This window comes from Pomacea canaliculata, linkage group LG9 (assembly GCF_003073045.1).
Source record: "Pomacea canaliculata isolate SZHN2017 linkage group LG9, ASM307304v1, whole genome shotgun sequence".
NCBI lineage: Eukaryota > Metazoa > Mollusca > Gastropoda > Architaenioglossa > Ampullariidae > Pomacea > Pomacea canaliculata.
Genome location: NC_037598.1, coordinates 9,256,611 through 9,273,635, shown reverse-complemented (window position 1 = coordinate 9,273,635; position 17,025 = coordinate 9,256,611). Strand labels below are relative to the sequence as shown.

Below are 17,025 nucleotides of genomic sequence, written 5' to 3'. Positions count from 1 at the left end.
CACCAGACGTTCTCGCATACACACATCTTTCGCTTTCTCTCTGCTCTTTTTTCTCTCTCACACTCTCTCTCTCTTCCCCATTCTTCTAAGCCTCTTCTCATGCAAGAGGAATAATAAAACTGCGTTGTTTATCAACTAGGGCAAAGATGTCTTTCTCTTTTTTATATAAAAAAAATCTCTATAGTGTATAGGGTCATAGCAAATAACCATAGATCCAATGTCGAACCGTCATGTCTAGTGCAGAACTTTTCTCATGGGAAGGGAGACTAGGAGACTTGATTCTCCGTTATGTAAAGCAAATTTGAATCGATTCCTTCTTGTTTTTCAAATGTTTCTATGGGGTCAACGATATCTTTAAGTCCAGTGAGCTGAGTTGAAAATTTAACTGTCCCATCTTTTTCGTGCGTTCCTGGTGGGCAGTTTAGATCCTTTTTAGTGAATGACTACCACATCTGTGGCGCAGGACCTGCACAGAACTGGCTGCAGTAGCTTTTCGGGGCAGGACAACGAGGAAGATCGTGCTGTGCTGAAGCGTGTGCTGCTGGCGTATGCACGCTGGAACAAGCGAGTCGGCTACTGTCAAGGCTTCAACGTCATAGCCGCCCTGCTTCTTGATGTCACAGACCGCAAGGAGGACGATGCCCTCAAGGTAACAATGTCTTGCCTAGCATGTCTGCCCTATCTTCCTCTCTGGCCGGGTGTGTGTGTATGTGTGTGTGTGTGAGAGAGAGAGAATCACATTTCAATCCAGGCTATTAGAAGTGTTGCTCATTTGCAGGTAATGATTTACCTGATTGACCGGGTTCTGCCAGAGAGTTACTTTGACAACAATCTGCGAGCACTGTCTGTGGACATGGCGGTCTTCAGGGACCTCTTGCACCTGACCTTTCCTACACTTTCCAAACATCTTGATCGCCTGCAGCATGCAGCTCAGGATGTGGCAACTGGTATTTTAGTTTTGTAACATCATTTGCAGGAACTTTTGTTGTATTATCGCTTGCAGAGATGCTTAACATTATGTATGTCAGGGTTGGTTATTTTTGCAAAATATAAAAATTCATGGCAGTACAATTAATTACACAAATGCCAAATATGATTGAGAGCAAAATGTTTTGGAAAATATTTTTTTTTTGCCTTATTTATTCTGGATTTCTTCCTTACTGTACTATAACTTTAAAAAAAAAACAACAACAAACAAACCACTAACAGCATAAATCCACTCGTTAGAATTACAAAAGTAATCATAATGGATTTCACTGACACAGAATAGTCTGCATGGTGTTATTAAATCATTACCATTGTAAAAGTTACTATGCAGACGGCTGGATGACGAGTGTACATGTTTTGAAAATAAGCATATTTTTAACAGGTGTTAGAGTTATATTGCTATTTTTCAGGTGCAAACTATGAGCCGCCTCTTACCAATGTGTTCACTATGCAGTGGTTCCTCACACTGTTTGCTACATGTCTGCCTAAGGATGTGGTGCTGCGTGTCTGGGATGCAATACTGCTAGAAGGGTCAGAGGTCCTTCTAAGGACTGCCCTCTGCATTTGGGGCAAGTTAGCTAGGTAGGCACCTTTTATTTATGTCCTAGTGATAGAGCAACAGCCTGAATTTAATGTTTAGATTCATCCTTCTTTATTGTTGAATGTTAAAGTTGTATACATGCATGAGTGATCATGTTGTGTTTCAACTTCAATGACTATTTCTATGGTTTTCCAAACAAAAGTAGTAATACTCCATAGTAAATGATACTTGCTTAAATTATGCAGGAGGATAATGACTGTGACAAGTGCAGATGAGTTCTACTCACTAATGGGCGAATTGTCGTCTGATATGATGCAGGGGGGTGTCTTCAATGGAGATGATATTGTCAAGGTGAGTTCAGATGGTTAGTGACAATATTAAAATGTAACAGCTGTATAGCCAACAATTTGCTGCTGCTTTGCAGATGGTTCTGAAATTCTGTTACCTGTGTATTATAATTCCTAAATAGCTGCCTGCAGTCAATCATCATCGCCCACTTTCCCCATCCTCTTAAAAAAAAAAAGTTTCAGTGGTTCAGCTCAAGACCTAATAATGATACAAAATATCAGAACATGTGAGGGTTTCACAGATTCTCAGGTGCACCAGTGAAGTGTTATGTAGATGAGCACACAAAGCTTCAGATAGCTAATTAGAAGAGCACTTCAAAGCATCTTCAGCAAAATGTTTATTTAATTAACATGTCTTTATGATTGTTCACTTTTTTCAGGCAGTCTACACCCTAGCACCATTTCCTTTTCCTCAAATGACAGATCTTAGAGAGAAGTACACCTATAACATCCGGCCTTTCTCCAACCAACCGACACCAAGCAAGCAGGCTTCACGTATAGCAAAGTCTGTACTTTACAGTGATGAGGATGACATGGATGATGACGAGATCAGGGCCATTGCATGTATTCCTGGCATGGGACCTGTGCAGGCTGGCAAAGGCAAAGGTCAGTAAAGGTCTAATGCCTTCCTGGCATGGAATCTGTATAGGCAGGCAAAAACGCTAGTATGACTTGAGATCAAGTTAATGCTCCATGTTTCATTTCATTCAAAAATAGTTTTGATAAAACGGTGTGAATATTGTTGTGTGATGTAGTTGATGATGATGATGTAGTTTTGTAGCGCGCTAGTATCCACATCACAAAGATGCGCTCAATGCGCGGTGATCCCAGCAGCCACCAAACTGCAGGTCAAATGAAAAACTTCAAAAAAGTTTAAACAAGTGAGTCTTAAGATTTTTCTTGAAAGATGCAATACTATCAGACTCCTTGGTCGAGAGGGGAAGCGAGTTCCACAAAAGCGGGCTACATTGGATCTGAAACCCGCAGTCTTCTTATTAGCATTCCCTGACTGAACACTCGGTCGTTCAAGTCTGAAGTGTGCTGCTGAACGAAGGTTCCGCTGGGGTTGGTAACAGCGAATGAGTTCTTGCTGATAGACAGGCGCAAGGTCGTGAAGACAGCCATATGTTAAGGTTAACAATTTATGCTCAATTCGCTTCTCCACAGGAAGCCAATGTAGGTCACGAAGTACAGGAGTAATATGGTCAGTTGTTTTCTTTCCTGCAACTATCCTCACAGCCGTATTCTGCACTCGCTGTAGCCTCGACAACTCGCTCTTTGAAATCCCCCAGAGGCAGCTGTTGGCATAGTCTAATGTAGAACCGATGAGGGACACAGCAACTGCATTTGCAGTCTTCTTATTAAGACTGGGTCGGAGTCGTCCAAGAGTGCGGATATGGAAATAACATGCCTTGACTACAGAACTGTTCACTATGCAGTGGTTCCTCACACTGTTTGCTACATGTCTGCCTAAGGATGTGGTGCTGCGTGTCTGGGATGCAATACTGCTAGAAGGGTCAGAGGTTCTTCTAAGGACTGCCCTCTGTGTCAAATAGCAAATTGCTGTGTGTCAAATAGCACATTCATTTTTTTTCTATACATGCCAAGTGCCTCTCGAGGTCTTCAGAACTCAGGAGTAATTTATTAAATCTTATGACTTTCTAGAAGATAAAACAGAATATTTTTGTGATGGAGATATTTACTTTTTGAGAGGTCCTCACCTAACTTCTTTTAACCATAGGGAGCACTTAGACTACTTGATGTAAAAGCTGCAAGATAAACCTTGGTGGTGGTTTTGTTTTGTTTTGTTTTTAAGAGAACTAAGCATGTTTGATTTTAAAATATGGACAGATAATTATTTCAAAATTGGAGAACTTTGTATGTTATGAAAGTAAAGATACTTGATGTTGTCAATAACAAATTGGTTTCCCTAATCCAAGCATGTATGACTAGAAAGTATAACTTCCATATTTGTAGATTTAGATTTTGATTCAAAAATAAAGTGAAAGAATGCACAAAAATTATACAGTTTAGTGTTGAATAATGGTTTCACTTATACAAATTTAATCAGCTCTTTGTCCTGCAGGTGAAATGATTGGAGGATCAGCAGGCGATATTTCATTAGTTGGACCAGGTGTTTATGGTAGCGGCGAACCTGAGATAAACAGTGGTGTTGGACGTGATGCAGTTTGCCTAGAGCGTATGAGCACTGACATCACAGCACTGAAACTGCAGTATGAAAAACTGCGGCAGAGGCAGAGGCAGGCACATATCATCATTGCTGGTATGCCGTTTAGTTATTCAGTCATTGTCTAATTAGTTAATAGCTTATAAGTAGAGAGAATAGCACATCCCCATCTTTGAGACATTAAGATGTTAATTTTATGGCTTAAGATAAAGTACTACTTTTATAAACACATAAAATCTATTAGATCTATTTTTATAATTTGTTCCACAATAGCTCACCTTGGACCTTTTTCTTGAAGGACTTGATACTGTATATGTATAAATGCTTGCTTAGATAACTGGGCTGGTGAAATATTAATAGGCTTTTTTTTTCTTTGCTTCCTATTTTTTCTGTTAGGTCTGCTAAATATCTACTCAGATAATTGGGCTGGCATACTATTAACACATTTTTTTTCATTCCTGATAGCTGCAGCTTCAGCAAAGAAAAAAGTAGAGGAAAGACAAAAGGTTAATGTCCTGGTTCCACACATTGAGACCCCTACTGCTATGAACCATCTCTTTGTGGGCAAGGTAAGCAATGGAGGATTTTTCAATGTTTGAAACATCACAGATATCTAACAATTGACACACCACTGACATCTTTGTTCAGAAATACAAATCACCTCACAGGTGTATTAATTTTACATGCTGCTTTCAAACACAAGCTCTTTCAGTCAAAATGTTGACACAAATAAGGCCACCTGAGTAGCAAACTATTCCAAGTTGTGATTTATTTTAAAAAATTTTTGTGCACAGTGACCATTCATTGTTGTTTGCTTTGTATTCACTAGGCATTGTCAGGACGTAATCGAATGGTCACTGACGGGCCTCGTATTGCTGCTAGCAGCCTTGCAACTCACAACAGTCTTCCAACAAAACAGCTGCATACTGAGGCGACAGTAAGGACCTTCTCCAAAGAGAGACTAAAAGCCTGCGGCAGGACAAAGGGATGTCACATGCCCAATAGTTCATCTTTTCAGACAGACAGACAAATATCTTCAGTTGTTCAGGATCTAGCAGCTCCTGCCAATACTGAGGATGATTGCAAAAACGACAGGCTTCCTGAGCTGGTGGGAGATGAGGATTCAACTATTCGGTGTCTTAAAACTGATGCATCTATGGGTAGGGAAGAAAGCAGTGCAGCTGCAAGCAGCACTGGTGTGCAACAGGCACCTATGAGAAAAGCTGCTGACACAATCTGTCCAAGCTCTGGCAGCGAGGATACAGCAGGTACCAGCACTTGCAGCATGTTTGGGAATGATGACCTTGAAGCTACTGCTCAGCACCCAGAAGCCAGTCTAGGCTGCCAGCATTCACCTGCAGAGTATGAAGAGCAAATTGAAATGAAAGACTCTTGTCTGCATCAGGATAGGTTGAACATCACAGAGGTATGCTGGCAGGAAACCACTAGTCTGCAACAGATATCAGAAGATGACTCTGGTGTTATTTTATCTAGTCCCACTCAGGGGTCAGCCACCTCCAGCCCAGACAAAAGGGCAGGTAACTGCAAGGACAGTTGTCAGCAGCTGAGTGAGACTGACCTACAGAAGGCTCAGTCTCAAAATGAAAAAGAGGATGCAAACCTTTCTTGTCGAGCTTTACCTGACAGCCATGTCAATGCTGGCAGTTGTGACAGCAATCAGCAGGACTGCAACTACCGCAACCAGAATATTGCTCGCTCCCTCTCGGCACCGCAAGGGATTTCCAATCCCATGGTTCGACCGTCTACATTGCCAGTTAGCAGCAGTACTGCTTCTTTGTGTGTGCAGCAGGCATCGTCGATCCTGCTTGCTCGGCAGTATCATCCCTCTGCACAATCTTGCCAGCTTCCATCCTCTTCACCCGTTAAGACTTCACGGCCGTTTGACCCTTTTCCTGTGAAACATGTCAACACCAATCGTGCTAAAACAGGCCTCAAACTTGGTCTGTACACACCGTCAATGCTCGAGCAGATTCAGGGACAGATGTTGGGTGGACTGCAAGTGAGGAAATCTCGCAATGCCTCATCCTAGCATACCTTACATGGAAAGTAACTCAGAAAGTAAGCTTTAAGCAAGAAGAGGTGGTTGAGGATTAACATAGCAGATGATGTCAACACCCATGTTGATAGAATTCTTTTCCATTATTCCTGAAAAATTGGATAAGAGATTCCACAGCTGGGCTTTGGCTTGTGTGAAAAGTAATTTCTCATCAGCATGAGTGAGGGCAAAGTTGTTTTGGATTTGTTTTTACATATACTGTATGCGAAATAGTGCCATATTATCACCAGTCATTATCTACCAACATGAATGATCAGGAATAATACATTAAAATAGTTTTTCTGAAGTAGAAAGGTTTAGTAAAACATTTTTATCTAATCCAGTAATCAATGAATGTGTGTGATTGCAAGGGCATGAGTGATGAGGGGATTTATAACATTTCTTTTTATAAATTCCTGATATGACAAATTTGAAGTTATATAAGATGAAATGACTTGTGTGATATCAGGGATCTCCTGAAGTTTATGGTCCAAGTGTTGCAATACTTTGAAGGATAAGTCTTAGCCAACGGCGGAAAGTTTCTTTTGTTAAATGCTAATCGAGTGGTGAATTGTCACACGTTTCTTCTGTAGTGACAAGAACATTTAAAGGAAAGTGAACATTTGTAAACTAATTAATAATTTTAAAATTTTAGTGATCAGTACAGTATAAAATATAAAGGGATATTGTGGTGTTTTGTCATCTTCTGATTAAATTACCCATCTTAACATTTTTTGTATATAAGCCATTGAAAATATCAGTATTATAGCTGATATCTGACATTTCTAAATGGGTTTGTGCATATTTGCAGTCAAGCATAATTATGTGCTCATTATCACGCCATCTACTTTGTCAATTATCACAGCAGATTTGCGATTTTTAAAACTTGCAAGCACAGTTTTGAGCATCCCCAAGAAAGATAAATCACTGATTAAAGGCTACTAAAATTAGAGGATTCAAATCATAGAAGACATATAATGTGATATATGGGCTTTGGGGGAAAAAGGTTGCATGCTTGAATAATAAAGGCCCCAGTATCCTGAAGGGTGTGGTGTAGTTTTGATTTGAACAGTTTTGCCCGTGTTGTGTAATTTGTTTAAAAATCTGAAATCTTTTCATGATGTTCCAATCCCTTTTTGTGCAACTAGATTCAATCAGCTGGGGTTTTTTTTCCATCATAGTATTTTATCTTTTTTTCCAAGGCATAATTTACTATCTTTATTTATGAGTCACGTTCACTGTTAGAACTTGTCTGGAATTAACAGGGTATGGAAGATACATATAGTCGTATATTTTATGTTGGTTATCCTTGTTTGGTAGAGTGCTTGTTAATTTCTGCTGATTTCATCACATCATTGTTTAATCTGATGATGACTAGATGTCACAGACTGTATCACTAATTCTCAGTCTTCAACACTGTAGCATTATAATTCTACTTTAATATATACCATTACCATTAACTGCTGTACTACATAGCTTGAGGAATGAGTTTACAATGGTGTTACTGTGTTTGTTTTCCTTTTTCCTACATTGCCTGATTTTACCAAACCAGAAAGATGCTACAAAACGTATCCTCACAAATACCTTCGCCACACAAGATACAGGACAAACTATGCATCACTAAAATTTGCATGTCAAATGCTTCTACCATGCCTCTTTGTGTTGCATTGTGCTCTAACAATATGAGACCAGCTATTCCTGCTTGATTTCATCATTGTCTTGTAAATTTCCACTCACAATTCTAAATTTTCTGATAGGAAAATGAAGTATTATACAAGAAGTTACAAGAAAACCAAGTCCCCACATGCTCTAGATCAAGGGTGGGCAAAGTTTTCTTTTTGCGGGCTGGTGTTGAAATTCAAAGCTATGCAGCAGGCCATTAAAATACCAAAACCCCACACCAGGTGAGTACCTAATGGTTTTCACTTACCGAATTTATTGTGTAAAGTGAAGCTGTTTGAATTCACTCACAATAAAACTTTAAAACCAGCCATTCCTTTGAAGGCGGCCACCCCGAGTGCGCTAATGACGTGAATGTCAGCCATGTTATTTGTTATCTTTGTACTTTGTGTTAGAATGTTACAGATTGTCAACATTTCTAACACTGTTGTACTTGATAAATTTAATTTCAATCAAATTAACCTACGCTGAATGAAAAAAAAGAAAATAAGTGCACTTCGCATTTTGACAGACAGGCCAGTCTAAAGATGTCCGCAGACCATACTTTGCCCACCTCTGCTCTAGATAATAATGAATATCTAGCTTTACTAGCTTTCTCCTTTAGCCATGACCCATATCTTCAGTCTTTTGTACCCTCTTGTTTGCTAGTCATTTGACCAAAGCTCTATATCATAATGAATTCAAGCTTACATTGGAAAAAATAGGGTTAGTAAAACAACTTTTCAAGATTCTGTACTTTTATGTAATTGGTAGGACACAAACTATATTGCCACTGTAATGTAGTGTTTGAAATGCATTTGTTTGTGCTTTGTGGTCTAATGCAATGTTGGAAATATTTCAGAATCCTTCACACCAAAATATTTTTAACTTAATAAGCAATAAAGATGTTATCAAAGATAACAGTTGACTCTTTTAGATTCCTCAGATTAGGTGGTTGGAAAGACTGGGAAGGATGGCATGTAATTTATTTTGGTCCACAGTGTCCCAGTGGCATTTCACAGGGTCCATTCTACTAGAGGCTCACTCTTGTTGCTTGTACATGTAAGTATGAAACAATGCATATAAACTTCTGCAATTCATTTTCATGGTCTTAAGAGGTGGTCTGCCAGACTTTATGGTAATTCAAACATCAGGCTGACCAACATCTTGGGACCTGTGGTTTGCTTGACTTAATGGTAATTATCCCCAGTAGGAATGTGTATGTGTTCATGGTGCTTTCAGGTTCATCACATACATATTTTCCTTTGTTTTTAGATTATGGTGTCAATTGTACAGATGAACATTTCCTTCCTGACATGAACATTTGGAGTGAGTCCATAAACACAGTTTATTATCAGAATTGTTAAGAAGTTTTACCATTTCATCACTGTTAAACAGTTCATTACACAGATGAAATACGGCCACCTCAAACCTCCCTTTACAAAATTTTTAACAACACAAAGCCAATAAAACTTGGTATGAATTTTAAAATATGCTATATAAAGATTTTAAAATTAGATATGAAATTTAAATGAAAAAGATGATGGCTGTAAAAATTCCACTGAAGTTTGTGTAGTTATGAGGAGTGTCACGTTTTGTCTGCAAGGTCTCCCTGGTCAAAGTATCTGGCCACTATGCAGATAAGTAAATTAAGCTGATGTACTGCCTCATCCTCTGTTGACACCTGCACAGGAACAGTAACATCACCACCTCATGCAAAAACAAAAGATTTAATAGTCAACATCACTTTTCTGCGCTAAATTAATAAAGAATGCCACATCAAAGTACTATCAAAGTCAAAAGACCCTTCTCAACAGAGCAAATGTCCTCACAAACATTTCATCCAATTTGACAAAGATGTGTGTTACAGTCACAGAAAACCAATGGTTTTGGGATGTATGTTTGACATATTAAACTGATCAATATACTGTGCTTTGCCCAAATTTGTTTGTTATTTGCCAATACAATGGGCTTTTGGGGAACTAAAGGTTTGATGCTTTGTCACTTAGCCTAGTTAGAAATGGCCTTGAGATGATTGCATCATTTTTTTAACTGCCAGAAAAGCACCAATATTTGAGTGGATTGGGAGAAAAAGATTCAGAGAAATTTTTTATAAGTTATTACTAATGCCATGAACAGATTAAAATGCAATCATTAAAAAAAAACCTATGTTAAGTGTCCACCAAGGGAAGATAATCAAGCATTAATCAAAAATGACTTCCCTTTTCTAATCCTCAGCAATTTTCGTCTCTCACACACACACACACACACAGAAATTAGTCATATTCCCATTAGAGGGATTGTGGCCCTATGCTCCTCAAGGAGTAACAAGGAATAAACTTAACTAACCATTAGAGGGACATAGTAAAATGTTTGTAGTGAACATCTTCAGCATGTATACAAGTTGTGTCCAGTCAATCATCTTTAGACATCATCTTTGAAAAAAAAGTAACCTAGTCTTTTGTCACACTAAGCTGGTGTCAACATGCTAGCAGATCCGGTTTTGGGCAGCCTCCTTCAGTTGGGCCCATGTGGTTCCGACGTCCTTTGCCTCGCTCTCTACTGTTCTTTTCCAAGTCTGCTTTTGCCTCCCAACTCTCCTCTTCTCCTGAGGGTTCCAGTTAAGTGCATGCCTGGCATTGGTGTCAGCTGGTTTGTCCAGGGTGTGCCATATCCAACCCCATTTGCGCATTTTGATGTCTTGGCTGGTGGTATTCTGCGTTTGCTCTTTTCCACAGGCTGCTGTTGGAGATTTTTTCAGGCCGTCTTATTCCCAGAATATCGCGTAGGCATCGGTTAGTAAAAGTCTGGAGCTTGTTGTTGATGGTGTTTGTCACTCTCCATGTTTCAGAACCATACAGTACAGCTTTCAAATTTGTGTTGAAGATGTGGGTCTTACTGCGGAAGGATAATGCTTGGGAGTTCCAGATAGGGTGTATACTGTTGAAAGCATGCCTGACCTTATTGATGTGGCTTTTGATGTCATTGTCCACTCCACCATCCCTGCTCCCAGGTACAAAAAGCGATGTTTCCAGGATGTTCTCGCCTGGGTTGGATTAGGAGTTCCTGCTTGTTGATTCTCATCACTTCAGTCTTCTTTCTGTTGACCTTTAAGCCAGTCTTTAGGGTTAGGTTTCTGCTTCCTCCGCTATCTTGCTCAGCTTTGTTTGTGCATGCTGCTGCTGATGAGATAGGAGACTGATGTCATCTGCAAAGTCCAGGTCCTCTAGCTGTTTGGTGAAGGTCCACTGAATACTGGTGTTGTTGTCTTGGGTCATCTTGCACATAATCCACTCTATGACCATCAGTAAGATTGTTGGTAATAATATGCAACCTTGTCTTATGCCAGTCTTCATTACAAAAGGTTTAGTGAGTTTGCTGTGGTAGATAATTTAGAGGGACGAGTCTTCATACAACCCCTGGATAATGTTTATGAGTTTAAAGGTCAGGTATACTCAGACTATTCTGTCTCCTGCCAAAAGCGCATAGCTTCAAATTATTCTGCCTCTGAACTTGAACCAACTTACCAGCGAGGCTCGTATGATTGAGCACAGACGAGCAAGCTGCCGTAGCCATGAGCATGCTTCTGGCGTAAGAGGTTTCTGCAGTACTGAGAGTAATGCATAGAACCATTGGCCCTGGAACACATAAATACATGCAGAAAACATTTGAAATACACTTTTGCATGCACACTCACAAACAAAATATAGGCAGATATTTCAATCCTTCCCAAACATTTTCATCCTCATAACTGACCCACTTCTCTCTGTGATGGCATAGTCATCACACTTAGTGACAGAATTAATAACAATCCATCATTCTTGTAAAAGTCATTGCTTTTATATATGTCTTTTGGTCAATTTTTTGGTTCTAAAATTTAGAATGCAACATGAATAGAAGTCTTTCTTTATCATTTCTGCTTCAAGACACAATTTTTTTTCTTGTTTGGACTTGCAAGAAACTTAGAGCTACCTGCTTGCGGGTAAATCCTGTAGCCTCCAACCAGTTGGTGTGATATTCAAGGACTCGCTCAATCTGTTGCTATGTTCAAAGAAAGAAATCTTTTGTAAAGCATACATGTTGAGGATATCAACAATCTTTACTGAATTTAAGATAAAACTGTGATATAAGAATTTAATCTAAAAGTAAAGATTTGATATTAGGAAGTGGAGCAGTTACTTCCAAAAACATGTTTCATAGTATGGTAGTGTGCTCAACATTGAAGGGAGCTAAGCCCTGTTCACCCAGTAGCAATCAGTTTCTGACTGATCAGAAAATTAAAGTGAAAGAAGAGGAAAAGGAAGACTTTTATAACTCCCTTCAAGCGGTGGTTGATTGTACTCTAAAACGAGACCTGAAGATCATAATGGGCAACATGAATCCCAAAGCTGGAAATGACAACACAGATAAAAGACATATAATTGGAAAGCAAGGTGTGGTAATTTGCAATGAAAATGGTGAGTTGCTCACAGACCTGCTTGTTCAATGACCTTTTAGTTGTAGGCAGAGTTTTTCCACACAAAACCATTCACAAGACCACCTAGACTTCACCAGATGGACATACAGAAAACCAGATCAACCACATCACCATTTATTGCCAGTTTAGGAGGAGTCTGCTGGATGTCATGGTAAGGCGTGGCACAGATGCAACCACAGATCACCATCTGCTTGTGGCAACCATGAAGATAAAGCTGAGGTCCTTCCATGACTCATCAGACAGACCGCACCACAAATTCAACATGCAGTTTCTTAGAGACCGCAGAAAGCAAGAGGAGTTCAACTGCGAAGTTAAAAACAGGTTTGCGGCGCTGGAGGGGCTCCTGGAAGAAACAGTGGCCAACCACTGGACAGGATTACAAGAGATGTGGAAGACTGCCTTCATGTGTGTTCTGGGAAAGAAAGAGAAACAGCACAAGGAATTGACTTTAGGGACCTGGCAAAAGATAGAAAAAAAAAAAAAAAAAGAATGAGCTGAAGCAGAACATTAACCAAAGTCAAGACCAGCAGGAAAAAGAAGAGCTCAGAGCAAAATACTGGGAGATGAGCCTGCAGAGGCACTCAAGGCAGACCCAAAAGCCACAGCGGAGATGCTACACCCCCTGCTGCATAAAATTTGGGAGAAGGAGCAAGTTCCAGCCTCCAATACAGACCTGTGGGAGAGAACCAACCAAAAATCTGCCAGCCAAGACATCAAGAAGCAGAAAGGGCTGGATCAGTCACACCTTGGGAAAGCCGGCCAACAATTTAGCGAGACAAGCTCTGGGATGGAATCCACAGAGGAGACGCAGGGTTGGGAGACCCAAACAGACATGGCATGGAGGAGATCAGTCCACAATGAGGTGGAGGCAGCTGGCATGACATGGTTCCAACTAGAAAGGGATGCCAAGAACCGGATCCGATGGCGTGGTGTAGTTGTGGTCCTATGCTCCACTGGGGGTGAAAAGGAATAAGAAGTGGTATATAAGCTTTCTCATCTTCACCCTAAGGCTATACCAAATGTTTTTTTTTTTACAAAATTTCATTTTTGAAAAGACTTTCCACTCAAGAGAATGAATGGGTATCAAATATACATTAAAGTGCATTACTATGACAAATACCTACCTGGTCCATGCGTGCTATAATGCTTAGGAGTGGTGGTGTGCCAGTTCCATCATTCTGGAGCTGCGTCTCACCATGAATACCTCCAGTGGCATCACTCTCTTCCTGGCGTGCTGATGTCTTCAGTTGCAGTCGCCCAAAGCTCAGACGACACCAGCTTTCTGCATCATTTGCCAGGGGCTAATAAACAAAAGTTACAAACATAGTGACTTGTAATTACTGTTTTGTTATTCAGCATAACCTTAATTTCATAATTAAAGTAACTGAAACATTTTCCTAATGTAACCTGTACTATGAAATAAGGCTAAACTTTTTGCCAAAGTGTGGCTACATATGTGTTGCTAGACTTGATTAGTAATCAATCACAGGAAACTATTAAAGAAAAACCAGTATTTCAAAATACCTTTAACCACAAAGAACTGACAATTGTTCAACAGCAGCAAAACCATAAAATGTAAATATGATGCCTTCCACAGGTACAACTCTCTTTCTTTTTAACACATGAACTACATTAAAAAGATTAAAAAGAAACACTCATCATTCTGATTGCACAACTTTGCATGTATGGGTGCAAGAGGGTTACACTTACAACAACAATGGTAAGTAAAAATAAAAATACCAGGGTGAAGTGTGAAAAGTGGGATTCAAAGAATCAGAAGAGCATACAAAAAGTCCAGATTAGATCTTGTAAACACAAACAATCTCCCAGCAAATTAAACATCAATAGAAGAAAACAAGAACTTGAGAAGTTACTTTTAAATAAAGCACTCATAAGCCCCTTTCAGAACTACATCTTTAAAGTAAACAGCATGATAAAGTCTAACTCTTACTTACAAGACATACTGCTGGTAGTGTGACTTTTTTCTTGGTCAGCAGGGCTTTGAAATGGGCAATTTTCTGGAATATGCAACATTGTTTTATTAAGCTTGGTCTTCTTTCTTTTGAGTGTAGTACATTTAGCATTCCACCTTTTCATATAAGATATAGTATTCTTAACTATCCAGCAGACTGGACAACCACTGAACTGTATCAAATTTTAAAAAAGGATTGAAGTGTAAGTATGTAAATTTAAATTTGTTCAACATCCACAGAAGAGGAATGAAATATTTTGCATGTTGATATAAAATAAATCAACACACTTCATATCCTTGCACAATTCAAGGATGCCGATGGCAGAACATTATCAAAGACGTGTTTCGGAATATGCATTAAAATGTTAAAGTTTTAGACAATCTGTCCAAAATTCGTTTTTTTCTCAACCCTGCCATTGCTCTCATTTTTTTACGTTTGTGTGCTTATTTTCAAAATAGGAAAGATTTTACACAAAAAAGTGACATTAAGCCATTCCACCTTTAAAGTAGTAATGTTTTACTGTTGTATACAGTGAATCAAGGCCCACTTACTTGTCTCAGTTGTACAAAGTCTTCTATCTGCATCTTAACCCAGTCTGGTCTTGGACCAAAGCCATGTGGTGCAGGCATGCAGTCCTTAGTCTGAAACAGAGCAGGATACATTGCTAAATTAGACTGCCAGCTCTTTTTTTTCCATATATGTAAAATGTTTCTGATCAATACTTCTGAAGTTTCTAAAATAACTGCTGCAAAAGTTTGTTGTATGTGGAATAAAAAGTTGATAGTGATCATGACTGTTGCCTCTTCTCCACCATCAATACTGTAGCCAGACTGACCCTCGCTAAATGGCCAAAACCCGCGCGGCCCCTTACCTTAGCGCCAAATCAGTCTGTTCCTCTTTGGAGTTCCACGGAAGAGGACGGAAGTTCCCAAGGAGAATTTTCCACTAAAAATTCTAGCTCTTGTTAGTCGAGTGTGTCGTCTAATATTTACCTTGCAAGTGTTCTTTTTCATTCCTATCCACCATGCACCCGCGCTCAGCTGACCTTGTTTACCTTGTGAGTCCAGGACCAGTTCCCGTGCCGGGAAAACAGGTGCAAGCACTGATCTTTGCCTGCTATTTGTACCGGACAGTTTGGGTGCTATATCACCCGATGTTGCTGTCCATCTTGTGCTGCGCTCCTCGCGCGACCAAGCGTAGGGTGGAAGGGGATGCAGGGTGGAGGGAACAAGCACTGTCAGTGGTACACATTGCCCTAACAACACTCCCGCTACAATACATTGTGATGATCACAATAAATATCTACACAGACTGGCAAAAAAATACATTATGTGTGCTTTAATTATCAGTGCTTGCATCTATACTGCTCTTTAAAAAAAATAATAAAATTTTTTCTTACCTGGATTTTGACTGTCTGTCTGTTGTTGAATATTTTTGTATCCAAATTTGCCACTACCACTTTGGGACAGTTTTGAGCCTCCTGTCTAACAGCACAAACAAAACTCATATAAATATACTTAACATGTTAGAAAAGCTGAGAAATAGATATCAGTTATTAGAAATAAAAAATCACAAATCATTTTCTTTTTGATGTTCCACAACGTGGAGAGACTGAATCTGGATCTTACCAAACAAAAAAAAGTCTGAATATACAGAGGATTTTGTAAGAAAGTGTAGTATAATGCAAAAGCTAAAAATGCAATACAAACTCATACTGGCAGACTATTCTCTTTGCACACGCCTATATATATCAACGAAAAATTTCTTTCGATTAACCAAAGTTACATATAAGTTAACCATCCTCCCTCGTACTATTTACCTTACTCTTCGCAGATATTCGTTACCAGTTGTCGGAGGAATATTTAAATCGAAATCGGTGTCTTCATATTCATTAACAACAAGAGCGGGTTCCAGTAAGCTGTTATCCTCATCATCTAGATCTGATGAAACTTGGTTGGCATGTGCTTTTAACATTTTAAAGACAACGTACTATCAGACACGTCAGAACTGCACCTCTTTGTCCTTTTTTCAAGGATACGTCAACACATAGCGGATACAGCCCTGATCTGAAACTTATTATTTTAAGTGGGTTGGAATGATCCTCGGTAACTGTGTTCTATGTACGCACAAACTTATTTCATACACGTCCGTGATGTAGTTTACACGGTATCCTTTGGAGTTGTGTCCCCTTCGAAACTAAGCGCTGTAACTACAGTCAGCAACTCTCTAGCTGTAACTATCGGAAAGCTATTTAACTCCCTTGAAATTTAGGTCTTCTGGCCTTTTGTTTTTATTATTTGTATTTCATAATGTAATCTGTCTCTTAAGTGTATAGAAAATTTCTTACAGCGGACCTGCATTCTTAGCTCAGAACAATTTCTGACAGAAAGACTAGATCACATTGGAACACGGAACGATCGTGCAATTTCATAACTATGGACGATATTATTAAAGTTCGTGCTAAATCGATGAGACTTCATAATGTTCTCCGAGAAATGGAAAAGCACTTTAAAATTTTGGGAAAAAAATTGGATTTTTAAACATTTTTTTAAATTTCGTGAATATTAAAATTTTATGTATTAAAAAAATCGAAGATGTCTAATTTTTCACACAAAAAACTCATCTAAATCAAGAACATTCCGTTGTGTATTTTCTAATTCAGTGAAATTTTACAACAATGTCGAAATGCAAAATATTGTTTATCTTTTATATATCACCTGATATACGTTAAATATATTACTTCGCAGTATATATTATAATTATATAGTCGGTATATAATTTCTGGTGCGGCAGAAAG

At 39.1% G+C, this 17,025-nt stretch overlaps 2 protein-coding genes across 3 annotated transcripts in view; one reads left to right on the top strand and one right to left on the bottom strand.

The window, feature by feature from the left end:
- Positions 1–8,701, top strand: part of LOC112571634 (TBC1 domain family member 30-like) — a 39,803-nt gene extending 31,102 nt beyond the window's left edge. For both annotated transcript variants that reach the window (XM_025250772.1, XM_025250773.1), the window contains 8 exons: positions 464–649; positions 779–947; positions 1,398–1,569; positions 1,774–1,879; positions 2,256–2,481; positions 3,962–4,159; positions 4,529–4,632; positions 4,893–8,701. In XM_025250772.1, the coding sequence (XP_025106557.1) occupies positions 464–649; positions 779–947; positions 1,398–1,569; positions 1,774–1,879; positions 2,256–2,481; positions 3,962–4,159; positions 4,529–4,632; positions 4,893–6,113 (2,382 nt within the window). In that variant the 3' untranslated portion in view covers positions 6,114–8,701. The remainder of the gene's footprint in view (positions 1–463; positions 650–778; positions 948–1,397; positions 1,570–1,773; positions 1,880–2,255; positions 2,482–3,961; positions 4,160–4,528; positions 4,633–4,892) is intronic.
- Positions 8,702–9,107: 406 nt separating this feature from the next.
- LOC112571637 (gem-associated protein 2-like) lies at positions 9,108–16,435 on the bottom strand. Its single transcript, XM_025250781.1, has 8 exons — positions 16,048–16,435; positions 15,628–15,712; positions 14,780–14,869; positions 14,211–14,273; positions 13,380–13,556; positions 11,751–11,819; positions 11,306–11,416; positions 9,108–9,462 (listed from the first exon to the last, which is right to left on the bottom strand). The coding sequence occupies exons 1-8, from the start codon at positions 16,200–16,202 to the stop codon at positions 9,367–9,369; spliced, it is 846 nt and encodes a 281-aa protein (XP_025106566.1). The 5' UTR covers positions 16,203–16,435; the 3' UTR covers positions 9,108–9,366.
- Between the last annotated feature and the right edge of the window lie 590 nt (positions 16,436–17,025).

Excerpts from the sequence above, each read along its gene's own strand:
- LOC112571637 (XM_025250781.1), bottom strand. The coding sequence starts at position 16,202 with ATGTTAAAAGCACATGCCAACCAAGTTTCATCAGATCTAGATGATGAG. Across the intron at positions 14,870-15,627 it reads GACAGACAGTCAAAATCCAG|ACTAAGGACTGCATGCCTGC; the intron begins GTAAGAAAAAAT and ends GCTCTGTTTCAG. Across the intron at positions 13,557-14,210 it reads CACTACCAGCAGTATGTCTT|CCCCTGGCAAATGATGCAGA; the intron begins GTAAGTAAGAGT and ends TTTGTTTATTAG.